At 38.2% G+C, this 26,966-nt stretch overlaps 1 protein-coding gene across 1 annotated transcript in view; it reads left to right on the forward strand.

Moving 5' to 3' along the window:
• The window catches only part of SETD3 (SET domain containing 3), a 55,820-nt gene extending 43,714 nt beyond the window's left edge, over nt 1-12,106 (forward strand). Inside the window, exons 9-13 of the mRNA XM_026050432.1 lie at nt 2,925-2,999; nt 6,280-6,446; nt 7,093-7,178; nt 8,873-9,033; nt 9,621-12,106. Of these exons, the coding sequence (XP_025906217.1) occupies nt 2,925-2,999; nt 6,280-6,446; nt 7,093-7,178; nt 8,873-9,033; nt 9,621-10,064 (933 nt within the window). The 3' untranslated portion in view covers nt 10,065-12,106. The remainder of the gene's footprint in view (nt 1-2,924; nt 3,000-6,279; nt 6,447-7,092; nt 7,179-8,872; nt 9,034-9,620) is intronic.
• The last annotated feature ends 14,860 nt before the right edge of the window (nt 12,107-26,966 follow it).

Below are 26,966 nucleotides of genomic sequence, written 5' to 3' on the forward strand. Positions count from 1 at the left end.
TCTGATATAAATAAAATCGCTTATACTTCAGAAATGTATGTTTTTATAGTATATGTCTTAGCTGCAAGCGTCAATACTTCCTGTATCCTCTTCCTGTTGGGCATCTCTTTCACATGCTTTTGTAGAGACTTGCCTGTATTCATTAGGCAGCTCTTAATGAATGCTTTCAAAGTTGGGATTAAAGGAAAAGAGGAAGAAAATTAAAGTCCTGGGAGGGGAAAAATAAGTAACCCATATAAAAAGAAGAGCTAGTTATTTTATTTTAATCATTCAAACTTGTATTTAAATTGATAAAGTAATTTTTATTTTTTTTATTATGCTCCTTAACAATGGGCTTGGTATGGAGCCAGCCTCTGGAGCCAAACCTGCTAGTGCAGTAGTATATCAAGGCTTGTAAGCATTCTTTCATGCCTAAGTATATCCTAAATAAAGAGGAGGAAAGGCCTAAATAATTTGTATGTGTATATAGGCTTTATTCTTCAATACTTATTTCTACAGAAACTGTTTTAAAATTATAGATTCATGAGGGAAGTAGTATTGATAATGGACTAAGAAAAGCTATTAAGTCATTTTTGTTGCCTGATAGTTTACTTGCATTAGTAAAACTAGGAAAAAGCTACTAAGCTAATTGTCTGTGTTATAATCTGTATTATTATTATTATAGAGTGGGTGCTGCTCTAATTACAGCATGTACCTTTAAAATACGGCAAATAAGTAGTCTTTCATTGCATGAAAGAAAGAAGTGAAGAATGGTGTTGAGTATGCCACTGGCTAGGCGATTCCAGAGGTGGGATTGAAATGTTTCTTGGGTCAGTCAGCTATTACGTACCCCTGTTCTCACTCTGTTCCATAGGGCCCTTTTCCACAAGCTAGATAAAAAAATGCTCTCTGGGTTTTAACTGAAACCAGGTCCATCCAGCTTTTTCTTGCTTCTGACACTATTAATTAGATCAACCTGCCTCTAAGAACTATATCAAAATGGTTGTCTTCATGCATTTCTCATTGTTATTCTTTAGCGGGATTGTATTTTGACAGTCAGAGGTTGATTACCAGTTCTGCCAGAGCTTTGAATAAACTACATCCTACCTATTGGGCTGGATCTGTCCTTAATCCCTGACCCAGTAGGCTGTCGCATGCTTTATACCCAACTTGGAAATCAAGGCTGCTTCAAAAAGAAAACTGAAGGGTTGCAATTTGTCAAGCTCTCATGTGGTAAAAGGAGTAACTCCCTGTTTATTTTCTTGCCTGGCTACTATTAAAATAAAGGAATCAGGAGGATAGCTCCTCATTATGCTTTATAGCCCATCAAAAGTGTCTTTTTTTTTCTTTTTTTTTTCTTTGTTGACACCCTCTCTTCCCTACCCCCTCCCCCCCCCCCAAAAAAGTGGTCTAGTGAGGCATGCTTCAACTTACAAAATCCTTAATAGATACTAAGATGTTACCAATATGCCTCCAACCTTTGAAATTCTTTTCCTTTTTTTTTTTTTTTTTACACAATCATTTCAAAAGACTTGAAGGGGGTTCTCATTTGAAAATATTTCACTGAGTTTATGCACTAAAAAATTTGCAGGATGGGTCAAAGGCTACCAAGAGTTACCTTTTTGAGTAGAAAATGCAATTTTTCAGAAGGTGACTATATTTGAACTTGGGAGGTATATTTGTAATAATGAGGGCAAATTGTCTATCACTTGAAATCTCTACATCAGGTTAGATAGCCTGCTACATGGTATGTTTTAATTAAAGATTATTCAGTCCAGGATAAGGGCTGCAGAGGGCTTTATGCCTTGGAGAAGCACTACTGTCAGTGTTTTGCAGGCCACACTGCATGACTGCAATGTTCTCTCCTCATCTCGACACACCACACATGCTTTTAACAGATCCTGAGTGGTAGCTTCCACATCAGTGCAGTTATGTAAGTGTCCCTGAGGCCCGGCCTAGCTCGTGGCTGCCATTTGGGCCTGCCTTGTCTCAGGCAAGTTCCCCGTGGTCACTTTGAGAGCCCTGTTTTGACTTCCAGCTGCACGTTTCATTATGCAAGCAGAGTAAAACTATTAATATGTAAACCATCGAGCAAGCTCTCACAGTAACCGACGGAGTTCTCTCTTTGGGTTACAACATCCAGGCAGGGTGTCTACCCAAATTCATGTAGGAAGCAGCCTGCGAAGAAACACACTTTCACTTGGAGAATCCTTGGCTTTCCCTGGGGCTTTGTCCTGTCTTCCAGCTGCATCTGTATCTATAAGTTTGATTAATACTTTCAAGGACATGCTGTATGTCAGTCTTTAAAAAAAGTATTACGTTTTAGGTTGGCTTTACTTGTTGATGTGAACTTAGAGATTTGTGTTTTGTCTTTTTTTTTGTTTTTAAGAGAAGTATATACAGACTTATAAAGAAGTCTTTGTCCTCTTCCATTGTCTACTCCACTTGGATAGAAAATTATTTTTACCAATTTAAGAGTGTCACTTAATTTTAGATAAAGTTTTTTTTTGCAATTGAATTTAAATCTCTAAAGATGGTATTCCCTGAAGATCCATAGTTACCTAATCCTTTTTCATTGGGAGAGGTCAAAAATAGGCCAATGATTGAAGGATAAAACAGAATACAAAACACATGGTGCATTGCCCGTGGTACGCTTAAACCTCAAGAACGTTTTTAAAGAAGGTTCTGGGTTTAACATATGACTGACCATAGTCTATGGAGAGTGCTTTCCTCAGAGCCTTACATTTACGTCAGGTAAGTGATTTTCTTAGACTTCTCTAATATTGGGAAAAATTGGCGTTCTTAGTTAAGAAAGTATTACTTAGGAATCTTACACAGGGAAAATATCTGTTTCCAATAAGGACAACCTAATGTCATTGTGGAAGAGAGAAATACAGAATATTGAACATGCTTTTATTATTATTATTATTATTTTTTTTGTATAGATTACTACAGGCTACAACTTAGAAGATGACCGATGTGAATGTGTAGCACTTCAAGACTTCAAGGCTGGAGAACAGGTATCTTGAACAATTATCTACTTAATTGTTCTCTAATGAAGTTTTATGCAGAGTATGTTAACATGTGGTAGGCTACCTTGACAGAAAGACAGTGAGTATGCCCCAGTATTTATCCACTAGATAGCTAATGTCAAACATTGATAGCTCTAGCATTTTTGCTAATCTGCAACTGAAATTTGCACAAAAAATGTAAGACCATAGAGGTGTGGGTAAAGCCCTGTTGCAGTCAAATTTTATTGTACTTGTGTAATTCTTGACAAAAATGCTACCAAACTAAGTAAATGCAGGATTTTTAAGAATAAAATGTTTTTTATCGCTTGGCATATCTCAGTGTTAGGAGAGTTTGATTCCATGGTTATTCCTTCTGTTTTAGAGAACTAAGTGAAATATTTAATCACTAATAAACACACATGTAGAGGTATTGAATTTGTTATTCTGGATAAGAAAATAAAAGCCCCATGTCCCAAGAGAAAAGATGAGAGTATTTTAGATTGAAACCTCAGTTGGTCTTCAAAGCAGGTTATAGATTCTTAATAATTTGGTCATTTTATGTTTCTTATCCATCTTTATTCAACAAGAGGTGTTCCCCAATATAGATGTCAGTCTTTTTTACCTGTGGTGCACCCCTGTGCATGTGAAAATGAGAAAGTGCCTAAGAATGTTTCCTTTTGCTGTGTATGCACCCACACAAACACACCCCTTCATACTCAAATAGACAGTGGTGAAGGTGGTAGATATAAACATATCTATGTTGTGCACTGTAAGGTCTCCAAAGATGCACGGAACAGCTCAGATTCTGGTGTTCTGTTTGCAACAGCTAAGAAGCTCTAATGAATCCCAAAAGTATCTTCTGTCAAGTGTTGTGTTGAAGATGGTGGTTCCAGGGCTGTAGGAAGTCTCTGATAGAGCTATTCCAGTGTTGTGTGTCGCATCCAGCTTAGACCCTCATTGCAGCAGCACCCCATTTTTTTGTACCACTTGTGTCCTGATAATAGTCAGCATGGCCAAAAAGAGATTCTGGTTATAAAACATCCTCAGGTGTTTTATATCTTGGTCTCTGACTTATTCCCTTTTATGTATGATTTTGCCAGTCTCACACTTTATAATATTTTGATTTTTATTTTGTTATCTTCTTTTTGAACAGAGATGTGTTTGAATTTTTTTCTGAAATATGACTTTCCGGAGATATATTAACCTCATTGCCATACTGTGGTTCATAGTGATAGTATTTTTTGTGTATTGTTCCTGTAATTTGTTATGGTAGTCAAATATTTGCTGTTTTTCCAGTGCCAGTGTGATGAGTTAAAAGGGGTCCACAGTTTTTTCACAAATGATCTGATTTGGAATTTTCCACAGCTAACAGTAGATCTGTTGCATAGCTTTTCTGGCTGCTCTCAGTTACAGGAGCTTCCTCTATTTCAGTAACTTCAGTGGTTTGCTTCATCTGCTGTTGATAAGATTCTTTTGTTTGCTTGTTTCTGTACAAATTTTTAACTGTGAATTATTGACATCATTAAAACATTTTAATTGTAATGTGCCTTCATCTTTCAGTATGCTATGATGTTATTCCTTACAATTTCAGTAGAAAGCATAAATGATCTTTTACTGTTAAGGAATCTGAGGCATCAAACATCCTCACAATCTATAAAATACCTTGAACTAAACATTTTTTCTGTTTAACTTGCTTTTTTTGTATTTAACCTCACAGTGTAAGGGGTTTGTGGCCCGATAGCACTTCATAGTATAACATGAGATATATTGCTATAGCTTAAAACTTGCTTTGAACACCTGGATTAACTGAACTGTATGTTCTGATTATCTAGCATTTACATTACATTTACAAATAGAGAACTGCGTTGACATTTTACTTATTGTAGTTTTCCTGAACATTTTAAAGAAGGGCCTTTTCAGAGGAAGAGAATGGCCATACGTAAGCAGGTCACTCATCATGTTAGTGTGTTATGATGTAACATTTACTAGACTTTTAAGATAACATTTAAGCATTTGCTACTTAGAGCATATATTTCTGATCTTAAAATTTAGAAAGAAGAGATTAAATGCATCATTAATGTTTCTTAGCTGTTAGGTAAATACTGTGCTTTCCTCCAGCAGTTAGACAGGAATGTGGAAACAGTCACTAAGAGAATCAGTTGGAATTCTGTAACTGTTAAAACATTTTGCCTTATTTTGTGACAAATAATTCCCTTATCAAACAAAAGAGAAAATATCCCCTTCATAGGAGGCAAGACATCTCCCGCTGTGACCTGATATCCCACGTACTTCATGCACCCTACCCCTGAGTGGAAAAACTGAGTGAATACCCAAGTACTATTGATGTGCATTTTTGCTCCCTCTAAATTTTACTTTTTCAACCAAACTTATCATTGAAGTAGCTATCAAAAAAGATTATTAAGTATCTACATTTTTTGTATGAAAATCAGTGACTGGATATCCTCATTGGGCGCTTTCCCACTACTGTGAAGGCTAGCAAAGGAAAAACTTCAATTAAAAGTAGTTCTTTTCAGGTATTAAAAGTAATAAGCTACAAAAGCACCTGACTTTGGTTGTTCTGCTGCCCAGTACAGTATCTGCCTTTTATTTGTTTTCAATTCAACACTTGTTGCAGATTATATTTAGGAATGTATTGTATCTTAATGTGAATTAAAGTAATGCATTTGCTTTAGAAACACTGTTCAGAAAATGACATAAAAATCGATAATGGCTGAACACAGGTCACATTTGTGTGCAATGTGTTCTGGTATGTTCATGCCTATAGGCTACCTTTATATATAACTAAAAGCAAATCCAGTTATTCCTTTGGGTAAACTTCTGCGGGGAAAATTACCCCAAAAACATTAATAACTTTTATGGACCTTCCTTATCTCAAACTTTTTGTTGATGTTTGAAGGCCCAGGAGCTTATTTCCAAATACTTCAAGAGTATTCAAGAGTATTCAAGAGCTTATTTCCAAATACTGGTTTATAAGAGTGTGGGAAAGGAAAGCATTTTTGCAAAGTGTAGAATAAACCATTTTTCTACTTTCAAAGGCCATTTCTACTATATGGGCATGTTTACATACCTCTAAAGTTTATTGCCATACTCTATAGCATTTGAATCAATGGCAGTAAAGAAAGTATGTTTCTTTATATGATCAAATATACCTTGTACTTTGTTGCAGAACAGTAACTCTTTCAGGAAATAACTTTCAAATTGTGTCAGATTTATGAGTTGATCTTAAGCTTTTTTCCCTGTCCCTTCACTTCTCTTTTCATCCTTCTAGATTTACATTTTTTATGGCACTCGGTCAAACGCTGAATTTGTGATCCACAGTGGTTTTTTCTTTGATAATAATTCACATGACAGAGTGAAAATAAAGCTTGGCGTGAGTAAAAGTGACAGGCTGTATGCTATGAAGGCAGAGGTCTTAGCTCGTGCTGGTATCCCAACGTAAGTAAAACACAATCAACTGGGCTCTTTTAAACATTTCCAAGCATGTAGTGTCCAGTAGTGTCTGCATATTAAACCTGAGAAAACTATCATAGTACAGCTTTATATATCCCTCCTGTTTGTACAGCAAGTTAAAGTCCCTGTAACAATATTTGCAAAAATTCTAGGAGCTATATTATCATCTAGACCATATATAGGGGGGTGAAAAAAAAAATCTTTGCTTTAATAACCGTTTGAACAAAAATAGAGCAAGGATTAATTTGAAGCCATCCATGGGTTTCCTTTCTTTCCTATCGCTTGCAGACATACTATGATGCTCAGTATGTGAACCAGAGCATTTTCCTTTAGTCTTTTCAGTCCAGAGGGTACAGTTAGGAGCAGCAGATGTGAAACATAGCATTTTCATGAATTTATTATGAAAGCCATATAAAAATCATTGCAAGTGTAATATTGGGGAGAAAAAAATGTTCTTTTCCGGTGGAGAATTTTTCTTCAGTTTAGATTAGTGACCTAATTTTTTTTTAAGAGTAACTTTTGTAACATTGGATTTTTGGTATGCTTCAGGGAGAGTTATATTAAAATAAGTTCAAAACTACCACAGTAGAACTTGTATTTACAGTTGTTGTTTGATTGTTTTATTTATTAGTTCTAGTGTTTTTGCCTTGCACTCCACTGAGCCTCCAATTTCTGCTCAGCTTCTGGCTTTCCTTCGAGTGTTTTGTATGAGCGAAGGTAAGACACTTTATAAACACAATTTATTTTATAATTTGTGGGGTTTTTTATTTATGTTTTTAAGCAGGAAAATGAAAGACATGTTAAAGTAGAGGATCAGAGAAGATCTTTTGGGTGGGAGAGTTAAACTGATAACTCTCACAGGTGGCTGGCTAGTGAGAACTAGCTGTGGCCATGTGGGTTGAGGGAATATTCCAGCAACATAGCCTTTTTGGAACTACCTTTTTTTAATTTATCTCCCAGATTATTTTAAATGAATGAGCTCTAGAGGTTGATCTTTAATTCCTTGGTTTAGAAATGGTTCAGAAGTCAAGATCATATGAGACCTAGGGGTTTATTACACACTTTAAATCATAGCATATTAGCCATTACCACTGGAATTATTTAGGTGCAATTGGAATATTCTGTCTTGTAGTGCAAATATGAAAGAGACATTTCAAGTTTGCATACTTAAAATATTTTGATAATTCATAATCAAAAGTCAACCTGTGTATTTGCAAATGGTCCTTATAGTGTTTTTGTATGTTAGTGGTTGGATGAGGAAAAATGTACAATTATTAAATATTCAACTAATTTGTGCATATGAAAGTTTTGATTAAATGTTTATTATAACTGCTTGCTAATTAGATTCTCATCTGGAAGTTAGAGATAAGATAGATTTTCATGACAACAAGAGAAATGCCTTTCAGTGAGTGATGCTGTGCAAATGATGTGGATTTTGATACCAGTAGGAAAATTTTACTGGGTTGTCAAGTTTTTGCACGTGCTCCGTCTGTTTTATCTAATTAAAACAACCTGCCTTATATGATGTTAGACTTCACTGGATACTCTTGTCCATCTTTTTAGACTCTGTTAAGAATTCCAAAAATTAGTTTTTAGGATGCTTATGAAAGAGGGAATTTTGGTTTTGAGAAGAAAACTTAGCTAGTGAAAATATCTCTGAAATGTTATTTTTATTTTTTATTGTTGTTTCAGGCTTTTGTTCTGTTCTGTTGACTCACATATCTTAAATACACCATAAGAAAATAGTAAACAGTTTATTGAGAATCCTCGAGTATGTGGCTGTTCCTCTAGTTGGAAGACTATTGCCCCACTAGTCCTTTCATGAACAAGTAAAATTTAAACACATAACAGTTGAAACTGTGGACTTCGGTCACAATTCTGCTGTTTATAATGTGTTTTATTTTAAGTTTGTTATAGCTGCTTTGCAGGAGAGGAATATGGTAATTAAAAGATTAATGAAATTTGTGTAGTGTCAAGGGGCCAATTAAAACATTTTCTGCTTTGTATGAGGCTTTCTTGGATGTCTTTTTTTGACCAACTGTGGATAGTTTCTGCTACTGAGAAAGATTGCCAAAATAATAGGAAAATAACTCCATTGGTATTTGCACACTTTACCATTTTATTTATTGAAAAGTTCACTGAACTCTTTAAAGAATTATGAGAGGTGGAAATGTGTGGGACCTTCTGTTGGAATGGAGCTACCAGTCCACTTTCTGCTAACCTTAAGACTTCCAGATACAACTTTTGAGAAGGCCAGAAATAGCCAGCTCCTTCGAATATTATTTTTGAGGAGAGCTTTTTCTACTAAGCAATTTAAAACCATGTTATTGAAATAAAGCTGTCTTCAATGTGTCAACTGGCAGAGTGAGTGATGAGGTTTTTTTAACAGATCCTTTTTATACCTCTTGCAGAAGAGCTGAAGGAACACTTGATAGGCGAGCATGCCATTGACAAAATCTTCACTTTGGGGAACTCCGAGTTTCCCATTAGCTGGGACAATGAGGTGAAACTTTGGACGTTCCTAGAAGCCAGGGCATCTCTTCTTTTGAAAACCTACAAAACAACTATAGAGGTAAATTTGTTGTTATATGAAATGTAAATTTCTAAAACATTTTGCATTATGACTGTAGGAAAAGATACTTTGTCCCCTATCTTCTCTCTACAAAGTTTCATCTTAATGGTAGTACATAATTCGTTTGTACTTTCTAAAGGCTAGAAACCTATTTGCATTATCTAAGGAAAATCAAATGAGATTGCAAAAAAAACCATTCTGCTAATGTAATTTTGTTAATGCATTTTTTCTTTGATTCTGCAAGTATAGGCTACTTGTTTTCTCTCTGCAAGTAAAATGTGGCATCAGTTTCAACTTGTTGTCTGCTTAGTTGTACTTTCCAAATTGAGGGCATATGATAAGTGAACCTATGAGTTTACTGTACGTGTGAAATCACCTGATTTGTCTGTTATGCAGACTGATCTATATTGAGAAAATCTTGGCTTCTTTATGTATTTTTGATAAATTTCACTGACACTCCTCTAATACAGTCCCCTCAGGTATGTTCACCTGATGGAGGTAGTGTCCCTTACTGTGAAAGATAAAAAAGGATCTCTCTGTCTTCGCTCAGTTGCTTGTAATGAAACTTGCTCTTTCTCTCCTCCTAGGATGATAAGTCCTTCTTGGAGACCCATGACCTTACTCCTCATGCGATAATGGCCATCAAACTGCGCTTAGGTGAGAAAGAGATCTTGGAGAAAGCAGTGAAGAGTGCATCTGCTAGCCGGGAATACTATGCCAAGCAGAGGGCAGATGGAGCTCCCATTCCTAAATATGAAGAGAGTAATATTGCCTTGTTGGAGAACGCTGTGCCCGATTCTAGACTGCCTATTGTCTTGAGAAACCTAGAAGATGCAGAAGAGCAGGGGGACTTAAAGATTGATGAAGCTATTGATGCAGAAGTCACAGAGAATGGGTTTGTAAATGGTGAAAACTCTCTATTTAATGGGACCAAATCAGAAAGTGAAAATCTAAATCAAGAAGAAAGCAGCAGAGAGACTGAAGATGCCAAAGAATCTTCCTCAGACAGTACTGATGAGGTTAAAGAATAGTCCTAAAGTTTGACTTTCTTGTGAAATTAAATTAGCTGAAGTTTATGAACAGTGCATTTACGTTGGTGTGTTTCTTTGTTAACATTTCTCTTTCTGCAGAGGAAAATGTTTTTGCTGCTTTATATAAAAATGAATTTTTAAGTTATTTAAAAGATTTAGCATCCCTTTTCAATTAAGATTGCCATCTTGCTTTCAGGCAAAAAACTTGGGAAAGAGGTGCCTTTGGAAGATTTTGCAGCCCTTTGTTGAACCAAATGTATTTTCTTCCTGGGGAAGAATTAAGCTCTTCTATCTGCTGTGCTTTTGTTGTTTTGTCACTCTGACTACCGAAATTAAGAGCTTGCTCTGCCTCCTGCCAAGAAAAGCAGAAGGCAGGACTGACTCGGTATTAAGCGTTAAGGTGGGAGAATAGTACAGCAGAAAACTGGATAAGAGGATCAGAAACTTGGGAGACTGGAGGAAAACTTGGTTAAAATCAGGTATGCCGGTCCAGAAAAAGGTAAGGTGGCAACCTTATGTTCTGTAGTTTAAATGTTAATGAGAATCCAAATTGTATACACACAAAGTGATTTCTGAGGGGTTCAGTTTACTTTGTCTTTGGTTTACTGTATAAAAATATCCCATCTTTCTTCTTCAGTCAGGCTGCTCACATCCACCATTCACCAATGTTTAAAGGCTGACTTCCTTATTTCCAGGCGGTACCTTTTTTTTTTTTTTTTTTTTTTCCCCCCCCACAAGTTTGGCAGTAGAGTTTGAAAGCAGATAGGCCAAGCCACAGCTTTAAAGTGTCCTGTTCAAAGTGAGGTTGCTTCCCAGCTTCGTCAGGTTTTCACAATTAGCTAGGGTTTTTCAAAGCTACACTTTCAACTAAACCATTATTAAAAGGAAAATATGATTAATATTCCTGTCTGCTACTCCTTCATTTCCATGTTGTTGGGTATAACATTGAATGTGACAGCAGTTACCTAATCTTCCTCGGCTTCATCTTTTGGTTTAGGTACTAAATGACACTGTTTTCTTGAAGGAAATGGCAGTTAGGCTAATGTATTTTTGGTTGAAGACTAAAGCCAAGTGTGCAGTGTGCTTTGCCCTTTAGATTGTGTCTCAGTCTGATGCACGTCTCTTTGGAGAGCTGCTCAAGTTATAACAGGTCTACTCTTTCCAGTAGTTTTCATCACCCTCCTGCTGTATGTTTTAACTTCTACATGAAAACAGTACAATCCTAGAACAGTGCAATAACAGAACAAGGGTAATTCCAAAGCTTGACTTGGAAATTACCGCGGCATTGGGAGGAGAGTGGAGTATTTTTATTTGGGGGTGAGTTGAGAGGGGTATGAAGTGATTTAATTCTCTTCTCAAAATTGCAGACTTGTCTTTTACCTTTCTATCCAAAAGTTTGAGATAATGGAGAGCTTGGACAAGCTTGGACAATTAGTTAAAGTTCAATAACTGTTGCAACCTGTTCATCCGAGATCGGTTGCAGTAAAAGGCCTTTTGGCATATTCAGTTTTATGAGATTTTTTGCTTCTTTAATGCTGCAACTTGGGAGATGTGTTCTTGCATAAATCTTCGGTGCAATACACATGACAAGTAGTGACTTTCAGATTGTCATAGAAGTTTTGGTGTTCAGTTAGTATCAGTGTGGGGAAAATAGAAAAAAATAGTTTTTTAAAATATTTCACTGAGAATGGTTATTGCCATTGCACCTTGGATATTGCTTCACCACTTAACAAGATGCTGGACCAGTATTTTTGTAACTATATGCTGCCTTTGGTAGAATGTTATGAATTATTGTCTTGACAGCTTAATTGTCATACAGAAGTCATTACTTTTCAGTTTTTATTAGGACCAATATTCTACTGTTTCTGCACAGCATTGTAGTATATACTATAATGAAGTTTTGAAACTAGCCTTCCCTGAAAATTTTAACTGTAAACCAGAATTTAAATGCTTTGATTCAATCTGATACACTGTATTCTGTTCCAGTATTTGCTGATATCTATGGCTTAGCAAAGCCTGTGGTCACCGCAGGACTGAATATGTGGGTTTTCTTGAATAAAATATAATTCTACAATGTCTTCCCTGGTGAGTGTATTCTACAAACAGAATCCCTACCTGCTAATGACTGTTGCATCTTTTGGGGTACGTGGGAAGGTGAGTAACTGTCCGGGTGTACCGATAAAGATTAGAAGTGGAGCTGGGAGGAGGGGAAAAAATGTAGCATCCCATTAAGCAGACAAGGAATGCGATCCATTAAGCGAGGTCAAATTCTTAGTCTTTGTATATTAGTGTTGCTTAGAAAAATATGCTGCACACAATAAAAATAGTGAGTAATCTAATTTTGTAATTTGCATTTTTCCTCCATATAATGGTTTCTCAGAAACACTAATGTAAAATTTAAGCTTTAGAAAACTGAGGTGGAAATGAAAAAAAAAAAAAATTGGCACTGACGAGCCCTTATTACCATCTGTCATGAAAACAGACCTTTCAAAGCATTTTAAAGTTAACTTTCTTCATAATGTTTGGTTAAGAGGCTGTTCACACTAATCCCAGGCTAAATGCCAAATCTTGCTTCTGTTTAGTTAGCTATATGAAGTATTCATGTAAGAAAGACACCACTTGGATTTCTCGGACTGTTCTCCAAAAACAAAATGAAGAGGGGAAGGAAAAAAAAAAAAAAAAAGCTTTTGAATTTTGCATGAAGCTGCTACTGATGAATCATTTCCTTAACAACCTATAGCTTTTTTGGCTTTTTACTGTAGAGCTGTGTCCTTATAGTCTTTTTGATGAAGTTAAATATACAAACTTGGGCAACAACCTCTGCTTTCTGCACTAAGATGGTTGTGAAGACCATAAATGCAGCCCTTCGCTTGAGTGCTGTCATGGGTACACACAACCAGATGAGGACCTTTTGGCTGCAGGTAAGAGAATTTGAATTATGTTTTCGGATCTTGGCTAAAATAAATGTTCTTCCTTTGGACATTGTTAAGAAGACCATATGTGCAGCAAATCTCTGCAGCTCCACAGTAGCTACATCCTTGAAGCAGATTTGCCTTTAGGGATGAATGACCACAGAGTGATAGATCTTGAGCACCTCAAAGGTACCTTGGGAGACTTAGGTTACACAAACTGGTCCTCTCTGGTTTCTATGCTTAGAAACCGTATTTATATCAGCTGCTTCCACTTCTAACACTCTAGTTTTATAGAATGGGAAGGGAAAGAAATTATGAAACAGCTGTCATTCCCTAAGCACTGGGAACCCGGTGATTGCCTGGCATGCCGGAGATGCTCCCCAATTCCACTGCTCTTTCCTGCTTGTAGGGACTGAAATTCGGTCCACGTGACTTCTCTTAGTCTGTGCCAAGTAGTGGTGTTTAGACAAAACGTTGCTCTACCAAATATATGTGACATAGCAGCATCTGATCACATTTTTTTTCTGGAAGATTTTTAACGGATCCTTTCTGAATGTCTAAGTTGGATACAATCACATGACTTTCACCTCCTTACAGTCTGTAATATGGAAATGTAGAAACAGCATCAGATAATTTCTAATGTGCTTTGTTCTCTGGGTACCTTGCTTGCTGCACTAACTAAATTTCTCTGATATTTCTGTGATATCCCCACCTATTTCTTAATGAAGGTAGAGAATTTGGAAACTATGTAGAAGATTTTTTATATATATATAAAATATATAATATAATACTATATATATATATAGACACACACACAAACTGAGCCTACTGGAGAGAGGGAAAAAAAGGCAAATAAAATTGTAAAAGCTCCTTTAATTTGGGGGACATTTTTTCCCTAAGTTCACTGAGATATTCAGTGTTATCTCTATACTGATTGAATGACTGCTATAAAGTTAGTGTAAAATCATAAATTTGAACTCTCTTGATATATGTAAAATATTTATTTAATTATTTTCTTAAGTTGAAGGAGAAAAAAATGAGATTTTTCATCTTGCTGCCCAATTGTCCCTCCTGTGATACTAGGCAGAAACCAAAGCACCTGCATGTGTGCATTTTCAGTAACCTTTTGCTGAATATGAAACATTCCGGCTTATTTATAACAGGTTTTGAGATGTGCTTAAATAAGCTGTTTTATTTACTGGGATAGATAGGATTATATATGGTAATAATGTATTTCTAACAAAATAAAATTTCTAGCTTATGTAGAACAATTAACAATTTATTTTCAGTGTACACAGGGATCAAGCTTCACTTGTAATCTGCTTTTGTTGAATTGGGCAGCAGCATGACCTGGACCTGGCAGTTTACCAAAACAAATCAACTTGGTGGTCAGTGTTTGTCTTGTCTGGAAACTATTGTACATCCAGTACGGGAACAACTGGAAATCATGAAGTATTTAAAAGCTTTCTGCTAAAAGGCCTAAATGGTTGTACCCGGTGCTGTTTCTTATCAGCAAAGATTAAGCAAGGTAGTAGAAGCAAGCAAGACATGACCATTTCTTAAATGGCAAATAAAAGCTGGACAACTGACCACTACCTAGGGTAAGTGTTAGAGGCAGGGATTGCTTTCCTGAGGAATGAGGAGCTGTGAGATTCGTTTAGTTAGTGCTTCAAAAGAATATCTTCAGGTAGTACTGAAAGAAGTGTAGATTTATAAGCAAGCTGTACATTTCTGAGTTACTTGAGGGCTTCACTTGCCTTAGGAAAATGAACAGAATGCACCTGGACTCCCTCCAAATTACATTTATGTATATGGACTGAGTCTACTATGTTATACAAAGTTGATCACATGCAAATCAATCAGATAAGGCTTTTGAACCTCAGGCACCTGTGTTGCACGTGAGCCTTCTAATCACTGTGCTGCAAACTCTGTATCTAAGTTATTTCAAGAGTTTTGAGTTTACTCCTTGCAGAATGTAAATATTTTGAAGTTTCCCCATTTTAGAGGAACAAGACAATAATTTTCCAATGAACTGCTGTTCAAACATAAGGAAATTGGTAATGCTGACCAGCACAACGTAGGCTTTTGAGCAATTCAACTTGCATTTGAGTGAGACAGTAGTCCTTTGAGATTCTTTTTTAGTTCTTCAGAAAGGTATTTAAAATCTGCATGAGGATAGGGAATAAAATCCTGCATGTGTGAGGAATGTTGATTTTCCCAACTGAATCGCCATTACTTATGCACAGATCAGACACCAGCAGAATCAGATAATTGGACTTAAACAGTTAGCATTTTACTTAGTATTAAACATGTGTTGTTTTTGAAAAAAAATGGGCCAGCTTGACAACCCCGAACACTTTTGTCCTCCAAAGAGAACCTGTAAGGACAAGGCAAATTTCCCTGGAACATCCCGGTCCTGTTCTCCATGCAACAAGCCGGAGAGCTGCTGAAATGCCCTGGTAGCTCCCGGTCTCCATCGCAGAGGTTACCAGCCATCCCCTCCCGGCTCTATCGGATGGGGACCACCAGTCTCCTCCGTTATGACTCTTCCCTCTAGCCAATTCCTCCACGTGGTAACCTAGAGATCAGTCAATTTAATGTTGTGCCATTGTTTCTGGTGGATCCATTCAAACAGAGTATTCTTAATTTCAACTTTCTATCTACCAATGCTGTTGGCTTTAAAAAAATCTGCACTTTGTTACTGTGTTTACCCAAGGTGACTGTGTTTCTCTTTTGTAAGGGTGAAATGTGTGAAATGCAGATGTGCCTTGCATCCAGCAATTAGTTAATGGCAAATTAGTTAAATTAATTTCCTTTTTTTTTTTTTTTTTTTTTTTTTTTCTGTGCTGGCTCTCCCTTTTGAGTGCTGCTGATAACTCATCCAAAGCTCCTAATTCTAGTGTTAATAAGTGTGACTCTACACAGGTATTTACTCCAAAGTTATGAACAGCGTGCTTTAAACCTGTATCTGCCATACTGAAAGAAATATGTATATACATCCTCGTGTGAGCTGCAGAAGATTTTTTGGATTAACCTGATTATCTATATGAGAGCCCCACTGCCTTACAGCAATTAATTCAAGTGATTGGATGCTAGGAATGGTTTATTATAATTGCACACAGGTAGTAATTTATTAGGGTGGCTGTTTCTTTTGACATATGTCAAGAAGGTCAAAGTTTAGACTTTTTTGGACATTAACCTAGTCTTCTGAAACTCTAAAGTTCCACTTTTTGGTCATTAATTTCATACATGCTGAGATTGTGACAATTAACCCACTTAATAAAGGTCAAGTTTCAATTTTTTCCAATTTCTGGAACACTTAACTTTATTCCTTCTTGAAAATGGGCAGATACAGAATGATAAATAGTTATTAAATGAGAACGAAGATGTAGTTCTGCTGTCAAGATACTATTGAACGGTCTATAACAAAAGGACTAGAACTGCTATGCATTTGAAGTAAAAGGACAGTGTAAAAAAGACTACTGGAAAGTGAAATAGAGAAGTATACATCTTAGGAAATTGTTAAAATGATTCCCTCCAACATCCTTGTTAATTTACAGGGATTCATTAATTAGTCCCTTAATTTCTAAATATGTAGACATATAATTTGTCCCTTTAATTTTTTTTAATGTATAGACTTTTTTTTTTCTTACAGCTCTAAAGCAGCATCTATGCACTTTTGGAAAGCATAAACCAGTGAAACAAATGTGTAAATGGTGGTGCTCTTTTCAGGTGTCCAAAACCTATTTTTATTGAATTTTAATGTGGATTTCAGTGTGCCATGAGATTAGGTAAAAATAACTATTTCTTTCTGTATAGATTCTTGCACCTTTAGTAGTTAGAATTATGTAAGCGCTGAGTGAATATCTTCTTTTTGAACCCTGTTTTTTCCATGCTTTTAAGAAGAGGTGAAGCTGCATCAACTGAGATGTGAATGCTTCTAGGATACTACCACATAACTTTGTAGGTTGATGCTGGACTCTTTTAAAGAGGCATGATGCATACATCTTTCAAAGATTAAGAAGCTACGTAATGAAAATAGTAGTCCGTTTCCTGTATATTTTTTACAAGTAGTATGAGCAGTGTCGCCCATACCTTACCATGGAGATACCATTATAACCAGTGACTACTTATTCTTGCCTTGTGGTACCTCTGAAGAAGCCTGCTCCAAGCACGCTGCTGTGAAGAACCTAGCACTACTAACATGTGCACCAATGTTACTACATAAGATTCACATTTAGGTGAAATTGTTCTCCCCTTGGAAAAAGCTGAGACTTTTGAGTTTACAGTATTGTAATACAGTTTGACACTTATTTGGCTAATTTTTTCTTAGAGGTTTAGCTGTTGCTTTGAAACATCTTGCAGCGTCCCCAGAGATTTTTATTTGCACTCATACATGTGCACACAAGCAAAGGAAGGATGATGGAGGAAATGTGTGCCCCTTCCCGCTTTGAGAAGACTTAATAGTCTGTACTAATGTTGTCTAAATGCTCACTAGTTAGCAGCAATACTTATGGGAGTGGTGATTTATAGCCACTAGAATGAAAAGATTTTTCAGCTAAAGCTAAGTAATCATTTCAAATGATCAAATATGATCTGCCAAGAGAAGCAAATACACAGTGCAATGGTAGTTATCAAGCTTATTCTCAGAAAAGTATATTAATCTTTTCTTCAGATTTCACTTTTGGGAGTAGTAATATTCTTTTATAGAAAATTTCAGTCATCTTAAGCTGACTTTCAAGAAGCAGCAGTATTTTTCTCAACAAAATATGATCCAACAAGTGAAACTACAACCCAGAAATGATGGTTATGCCATCTTGAGATGGACCTTGTGATTTAGTATCACAGGAAATTAGGTTTCCTTTTCCTATTCCTTCTGCTCATTAAGACAGCTATTTTTATTGTCCATATTGGGCAACTGTGTAAAAGTAGGTAGGATTTGTACTATGGAAGAATTAAATGAGAAGTATGTATGTCTTTATTTCCTTGAATATCAAAATAAGGCAATATTTAGGCGCCCAGAATTTTATTGCTTAACATATATTTGCATCGCACAGTAAAGACATTCCCTTTCATGGCACGTTTTGTCCCAGTAGTTTCCAAATGTCTCTCAGCGCTCACAAGGCCAAGTCCTTGCAATACTGATTTGAGATCAAGAAGCACTGTTATGTTTCTGACATAAAGAAGGGGCTGCATTAGGGTGGCAGAGCCTGGATCTGTGGCTTCAATCACAGGACATATCTTTTAAATGTTTTCAGGATCATATGAAATAGCTTCATGAGCAAACTAGAAGATTGCTTCCAGAAAGAAAACCTTCTTACTTGCCTAGAAGAGAAGTTTGCTATGCTAAGTAGTTCATCTTTAGGAAGAGAAGATCATTAAGCATTGATTTCCCTAAAGAAAAACCTCTTGGGCAGTCATGGGGCTGGAAAGAGTAAGGAGCGATGGGCTGGGGGAAGAAAGTAACTATAACAGCAAGGTTTAGCTTCACCCTGGGACAGGTAAGCCCTCTTTGGTGTAATTGTGGCTGCTTTGATCAAGTTTTGTGGTGGCAAATGCAAATAAAGTGTTAGCATGGAAGACACTGCAAAAACAGACAGTGATGTGGTCTGATCATCTCATTTCCAAGAAGATTAGAGTCAAATACAAAGTCAAGGTGGAATTTTTATATTAGGAAGCTTCTATAGTCTGAGGCTGTTAAAGCTAAGACCAGGAAGATACGCAAAGTAATGAGAGATCCTGGGGGGAGAGGCAAGGGTTGAGTGACAAAATGGTCCCTTAGGAACGTATTGCTGCTCTTTATGTAATAGTTCCACGTGCTCCAGGTGTCCTTGCTTGAGTAGGTGGGTTGGACTACGTGACCTCTACAGGTCCCTTCCTACCTCAACAATCTGTGATTCTGTGATTTCTGAAAGCACAGGTTTTTAAGTATCTCTTAAGCTTTTACTCTGACTTCTTAAGGAACTAAAGACTTGGATAATTACCTCTCTTCTCCACTTCTCCTTCTATGCAGCTTACGAATTGGTTGGTCAGCTTAAAGTCTGGAAAAACCATCAAGGCATCAGAGATTTCTGAGTCCATTCAAATGTCATGAAAATACCCAGGCAAGTAATCTCCCTGCTCTAGCAACAGGCTGCCTGCACGTCCACGCACTATTAGCCAAGAGAAAATCCATCCTCGATCACAGTTCATTGTCAGCCATGAGAAAGACAGAAGAAAACCACACTATAACTTTCACACGCAGAAGCTATTTACTTTAATTAAAAACCTCAGATTTGAGTTTGAAATGACCTTTCATTTAGAACTGCAAGCTAACAAGATTAGAATTTTTTTTTTCAAATGTTGAAGAAGCAAAAGACTCAAAAGCGTTGGGAATTGTTAATAGTTGTTAATAGCTTTTTGAGTTTTGGTATGAATTGTTAAAAAAGAATTTTGCTTCAATGCAAAGAAAAAATTGGATCTGCATGGGAAAGCTGTTTTTCTGATCCATTCCATTCCTCACCCCATTCCCTTTTCTCTTAACTAGAAGGACAAGGAGTCCTCCAATATGACCTTAAACTAACTTAAATAAAATGCAGTTGATCCTTGAAAATCTACTATAGCAAAAAAAAACCCAAGAAACTAATCTCTCTGTAGAAGCCTGAAAAAAACAAAATGAAATGAAAACATTGATTGTGATGCTTCAGAGCTCTGTTAGAGGGAATGGACAAAGTTAAGAAGATAATTAGCCTTCAGCCCTGAGATTACACACAGATTCAAATTGAGGAGGGAAGGTAGAAGCTTATCCCATGGGCAGGTAATTACACAGTTGTCTAAGAAGAAAGGTTTTTTGCATTTCTTTTGATGCTTTTCCTATGCACGGCAGAATGGAAGTTCAGTGGTCTAAGCCGGATTTCCTACATTCCTCATAATACCAGTCAGACTGAGTCTTTGATAACAGACTCATCAGTTGAGCAATATGGAACTTGAGGAAGTGTGCATAAGTTTCCCTTCTATTTTGTTTTATTTAGCAGCCTTTTTTTTTTTTTTTTGAAGATCAGAGCACACTTTTTTATACAGAACTCTTAAATCATTAAGCTTACCACATATGCTTATAAATGACTTTTATGGTCTGCTTTGTTTTTTTCATATTAGGTTTATATCAGGTAAAGTGGAATACGTGCAGGCTCCTGACTACCATCTGACTTGATGTCCTCTAAGTGTAGTAAGCATCTATGAAAGATTATTGGCAAATAGAGTAATTATCTACCACTTGAAATAGCCATTAAATAAGGTCCACATGCTTTAAGCTTTGACCTTTTTGATCTACTTATAAGTTTAAAAAAAAAAAAAAAAAGTACTAAACCAACCCCACCTCTATCCACCATCTTCTGCCAACTCTGAGGGAGTGCAGCTGCTGGGGACTCAGCTATAGGACCTGACCTGATACTGTAAAAAAAGGAGGAGAACATATTTAGAGTGGGTGGTCATGTCTTAAAGCCACTGAGGTGGTTGTAAAGGCTAGGGGTGAAGTACTGCAGTTGGAGCAATTGTAGTGAATCAGCTATAATTGTAACCTCTAACTCCCAGAAATGTTAAGTCTAGTAAGACCAAGAATGTGAAGTGTTTCAATTTTGCTGTTTGCTTCTTTATTTTTTTTAAACATCTTTCCTATTTGCAAGATCTCTGAAGACACCCGTGCCCTTTCTGGTAAGGGGATAATCATGGTACTTACTGGAGTGAGATCTCATTTTGTTCCATTTCAAACTAAGTAAGTTTATTTGAGAGGCCATGGGAAGTCTGTAAAGGGATTTAACACCCAACTCAACAAGCCAGTGGAACAAAGGGAGAAGAGCCGTTGTGTGAAGTCACTGGCTCCCAACAAGCAATATGCTGGCACCGCTTGCATCCTTGCAGAGCATGGTACGGTGTCACAGAACATTCCTCTGTAATGCAGAGACAACATCCAGAGTGGGCAGCCAAGGCAAGAGAATGCAGGGAGAGTAACACGTGGTGCTGGAGACCAGTCAGAAACGAGCGGGATTTGAGAAATGGGGTCAGGTGTCTTGAGGAGTGCTCCTTGGGTGCTACTGTAGAGTGTCCAGCTTCGTGTGTTCAAAGGAAAGAAGACAGACAAGTTCCTCTCGGCAAGGGCATCTTTTGAAAAGTCTAGAAAACATTTGCTCCACTGTGAATGCTGCTATTAGCTGAAAAGAGAGATTATTTATGAAGGCCAGTTAAATTCTTACTATTGTTAATCACAGAATGAGCAGTCTTGGGTGCATCGTTCTTGATACCTGCAAGCAGAGCTTCAGGCACTGTGTCACTTCACCTTGTGGTTTGGATGAGTCATAGGAGAAGACCATTTTTTTCATTAATAAATCTAAGACTTACAAAAGGAAATTCCACCCCGAGTGAGCTCAGACCGGAGTGAGCTCAGGCCAGAACCTTAAACACAATCTCCAGAGTATAATTTCAGTCTACAGCAGAGAAGAACTGACTCCAAATGTGTATCCAGAAGTTCCTAACTTTAGAGATGACCAAGCTAAGATTGTGGAGTGGCTGCCTCCCTGGTTTCCACACAAGTAGCATCATACTTTCTTAAAGATAAAATTAAAAAAGAAAAGACTCATACCTTTCCTGTGCCCTTTGAGATGTCTGGAAAAAACCCTAGCTCACAAGCTGTTCTGTTCAGTTTCTGGCTGAATCTCAACAGCCAGTGGCTTGTACCATGCTCGGTGCACTATTTCTTAATTTTCTCTCCCTCACTTCATGCTTATCTCACTTTGGAGAGTGTGAAATTTTTCAGTTCATTATGTTCTGAACTGTTATTTAATTGAAGCCCCGTAATGTTCAGTCAGTACACATTGTGCACAGTCATTTAAAATATTCCAGCAGTGCACATTTTTTATAAGTGGTTCAATTGGAAGTGATCAAGGTTCGAGGCTTCTAGCGTATAAAGGCATCTGCTGTGGAAATGTGAAGTGCTCCTCAATAATTTCAAATTGTTTCCTAAGCAGGCCCCATATTCCAACTCTCTTAAACTATACTGCAGTTTATCGGCATGGTGTGTGCTCAGAGCTATCATTTAATGTCTCGCACAGAAAGGAGCAAGTTGCAAATTTTGACTGAATCTCCTAGCTGTGGAGGGAGATGGGAAACCCTCATTGAACGGAAAGGTTGGGTTGGATATTTTTGTTATCCACCTGCATCGTGTCCAGAGGTGCTGGAATAGACTGTCCATGTGTCTGTATGCTCTGTGTCATGCTTGCAGCTGAGCTTTGTCCTCTGTTCCACGTGGTCTTCTTTGCAGCAGACACATACACAGAGCTCTCAATGACATTCCACCAGTTGAGTACTCTGCAACTCTAGTTGTTGTACAGCATGGGGGACCCTAAAGGGAACTTATATTAAGGATTAAAGCTTTGGGTATTGGAGCAACAAGCTGCGGTTTCACTGCCCAGGAGTGAGGCTATGGAGAAGAGCAAGTACTGTGCAAAGATTAGGTACAGGATATATCTGACTCTCCCTGTACGTTGGACATAGCTGCAACTTGTAACAAAGAGGGGAAAGCATGGACTGCAAACTTAGTTTTCTTCTGTTTTTTTTTTATTTTTAGTTTTTGTAACCTGTGTGTTGACAATAAGAAGAATTATGCCAGGTGATGATTTACACACTTTTCAACACTTATTCTGTAGAGCAAAGGCTTTTGTTATGAGAAAGAAAATGAAGTTCCCAACCTACCATGTCCTGCTGCTCCATAGAAAATGTTCCTTATGGATATTGTCTGTCTGTTGTGATGGGGCAGACTCCTGATGGTGGGATAGGCAACACTGTGTAATATACAGAGAGGAGTCTCCTTCGCTCTCCAGCACTACAATTTAAAACTGGAGATGAGTCAGAGATTCCAGTTTTATTGAAAATGCCCAGTAATCTTTAGTAATGACCCAGTCTCACTAAAGAACAAGCACTCGTTAAAGGTCATTTATCTGAGCAAAGTATTCATTTTCCAAGTGCTGTCACCTTCTGCTTTAATTAATATCAGCCTTGTACGCTGTTGGCAGTGGCTTCAGCTATTGTAGCAGGAGAAAACTGGACTTCCAGTGAAATATTTAATGAAAAAATGTAAATCATCTCTCACAAATACTGTAATCGAGGTGTTCATTTAGCTAATGCTGGACTGCAGATCAACAGTCGAGCTCTGTGGATTTTGAATACTGTGGCAATTGACAGTCTTCTGGATACAACTCAGTGAGGTGCTGCCATTTAGGGACATGTCTGAAGGCCATTGTGGCTCCTCACCATGGTCCATCTAGCTAAAAAGGCCATGAAGAAATACAAAGTACAAAAAGGCAGAAACTGCACAACTGATGCTTGATGGAAACAAAGGACAAGTAGATTGGGAACTTGTGGGATTAGGAAACCACCTTCTATGGAGACCCTTTTTCTTGTCCTTAGTAGAGGTTGATGACCGCCCTGGAGTACAAGCAGAAGCTATTATATCTTTTCTAGAGTGTGTTAGAGGTAATCCAACTATGGATTTATAATTTGGGGTTGGAAGGGACTATCAGATCACTAACCTCCTCTGTACTGTAGTCCATTAAATTGCATCCAGTTACCTGGATTGGTTTTTACATTTATAATGCGTATGTAACTAAAACAAAGGCATCTAGTGTTGATATGAAGACAATAAGAAACGGCAATTCCTGTGCTGTTCTTGGCAGATATTTTTTAATGTTCGATCACTCTCTTAAAAACATGTTCCTGTTGCTTCAGCTCCTAATGATAGGATTTTTTCTTTTTTTCTTTTTTTTTTTTTTTTTTTTTTTTTTTTTTTTTTTTTTGCTGGATTCAAAAGCTCTCTAGTCCCCGGAAAATTCTCTTTGTGAAATAATCCACTTGTGTGGAATAATCAGGTTTACCTCTCAGGCTTCTTTTTTTGATGAGGTAGGGAGAGGAAGCCTCCCACTGTAAGCTATTTTCTCTAGTCCGAGAGTGATTTTGGAGGGCTTCTTCTGTGCTCCTCTGATTTTCCACACTCTTCCAAGATGGAACACACTCCGGTACTTGTGAAAACAGTGCTGTTTACAGTGGTATTTATGTTCTTAATTGCCATTTTGCCTGGTCAAATAATAAAGTGATTTATTAATCCTTTCTGTTTTAGAGCTGCACAGGAGCACCCATCGAATTTCTTGCTCACTGTAGCTCCTACATACTTTCTAGTCATGACTATCATGACACAGTTTCCCTAGTTCAAAGGCAGAGCCTGTTCGCAGATTTATAAACATGGAGCTTTGAATTCAGGTGAGTTTAAACATACTTGGATTTCATGATCCTATTTCAGCAACTAGGGCTGTAAGTGACCATAATTACGTGCATTAACTGTGCCTGGAACTGCTGCGTGCTCTTCAGTTCTTGTCCAGACGGATTTTCTTATTTCCAAGAGTCCAGTGTTTCTTTTGAAACTCTAAAGTTCATGTGCTACATGTCATATTCTGACAAGTAGTTCTATAGTCAAATTTAACGTCTTCCAGCATATTTTTACTTATGTAGATAAAAATAGGGACATTTTCTCTAGTACATTTTTTTGGAACAGAGATTGCTAAACTCCACACTTTACACATTTAGTCATAATTAAAAAAAAAAAAAAAAAGMCACAGTACAGGATTGCTAGAGAAATTTGTGAAACTGAGCTCCAAATTCTGTTTTTGTTCCATACTGGTCAAATCACAATTTGCCTCCCTAAGCACCTTCGTTTCCATCCCCGGGAAAGTGATGGAGCAGCTCATCCTGGCTGCTCTCTCCAGACACATGGAGGAGAAGAAGGTGCTCAGGAGTAGCCGGCATGGGTTCACCAAGGGGAAATCCTGCTTGACTAACCTGATCACCTTCTACGAAGGAATATCTAGCTGGATAGATGAGGGCAGAGCGGTAGATGTGGTCTGTCTGGACTTGAGCAAGGCTTTTGACACTGTCCCTCACAGCATCCTCCTGGGCAAGCTCCAAAGGTGTGGGATAGATGTGTGGACGGGGAGGTGGATTAGGAATTGGCTCGATGGCAGGGTGCAGAGAGTGGTTATCAATGGTGCGGAGTCCAGCTGGAGGCCTGTACTTAGTGGTGTCCCCCAGGGATCAGTTCTCGGTCCGGTCCTGTTCAACTTATTCATTAACGACCTGGATGAAGGGCTGGAGTGCTCCCTCAGCAAGTTTGCTGATGATACTAAACTGGGAGGAGTAGCTGATAGCCCTGAGGGCTGTGCTGCCATCCAGAGGGACCTGGACAGACTGGAGGACTGGGCGGCGAGAAACCTCATGAGGTTCAACAGGGGCAAGGGCAGGGTCCTGCACTTGGGGAGGAATAACCCTGGACACCAGTACAGACTAGGGGTGGACCTGCTGGAGAGCAGTCCCGTAGAGAGAGACCTTGGCGTCATGGTGGATGACAAGATGACCATGAGGCAGCAGTGTGCCCTGGTGGCCAAGAAGGCCAACGGGATCCTGGGGTGCTCTAAGAAGAGAGTCTCCAGCAGGTCGAGAGAGGTGATCGTCCCCCTCTACTCAGCCCTGGTAAGGCCACATCTGGAGACTGCGTCCAGTTCTGGGCTCCCCAGTACAAGAGGGATGTGGAGCTGCTGGAGAGAGTCCAGCGCAGGGCTACCAGGATGATCAGAGGCCTGGAACATCTGCCATATGAGCAAAGGCTGAGAGAGCTGGGTCTGTTCAGCCTGGAGAAGAGGAGGCTGAGGGGGGACCTGATCAGCGTGTATAAATACCTCAAGGGAGGCAGTGAGGAGGAGGGGGGCGGCCTCTTTTCAGTGGTGGRCAGKGATAGGACTGGAGGAAATGGCTTCAAACTGAAGCATCGGAAGTTCCACAGGAACTTAAGGAAGCATTTCTTCACTGTGAGGGTGACAAAGCACTGGAACAGGTTGCCCAGAGAGGTTGTGGAGTCTCCTTCTTTGAAGATCTTTAAAACCCGCTTGGATGCAGCCCTGTGCCACATGGTCTAGGTGACTCTGCATGAGCAGTGGGGTTGGACTCGATGACCTCTGAGGTCCCTTCCAACCTTGGGCATTCTATGATTCTATGATTCTATGGTTTTTCACTGGGAACAGAGACTGTACATCATCAGGATTTATGGTCCTACTATGGTTTAGATACATTCTAGTTCAGCATTCAGTTTGTACTGTTATTCAGTCAGGAAGATTATCATCATTTGCACTAGGTGCTTGATGCAAGCATTCCTACAACACATTCCTATAAAGGGTCTGAAAGACCATCTTTGGCCAGGCAAGCTGTATTAGAGCAGAGAAACCAGCAAGATATGTGTCGATCCTGCATGGTTTCTTACCAGGGACTCCGTGATCCTTCAAAGTGGAGGTGAGCAGTTGAACCCTCAAAGACAAATTGGACTTTCAATCTGACTTACAAATATAAAGATCTGGGCAGGTTATATAAAAGCTGGGATGAAGGATTGGTGGGTGGCATACCTAGCTTTGGTGATCGAGGAAAACTGAGTCAGAACTTCTTTCAGCCACTGGAAACTTCTGAAAGGGCAGATGGAGGTGCTCATGCAGAATGGTTTCTTACCTTGAGGGTTGGAGTTGTTCTACAGAAGCATGTGCTCTTATGGCTGAAGGCTGAGGACAGGAATGGTGGGCGGTCATCTCCTTGGAGCAGCAGCAAATGGGGAGAGATCAGTCAGATACGAATGAAAAAGCTCTGCTGAATGAGGAAAATATTTACATTTTCCCTTATTTTTATAAATGCCATAGAGTATTTAGATGAATTTTAAACAAATCCGTGTTTGCTAAAACTAGTCAGCCTGGATTCACCTTCTGTGTCCTGTCCATTTCCAGTGTTTCCTAAGGTATTGTAAAGTGAAGGGCAAAGTGAGATTATGCCCTGTCCACCTCCTACTGATGGTGCTGAGCAGTAAACTCAGCTTGTGCACATTTAGTACCTCATTAACTCCAGTGAACCACCCCTATGTATCTAATTGACCCCTAAT

This window comes from Nothoprocta perdicaria, unplaced genomic scaffold, assembly GCF_003342845.1.
Source record: "Nothoprocta perdicaria isolate Ctin4 unplaced genomic scaffold, notPer1 scaffold_69, whole genome shotgun sequence".
Lineage (NCBI taxonomy): Eukaryota > Metazoa > Chordata > Aves > Tinamiformes > Tinamidae > Nothoprocta > Nothoprocta perdicaria.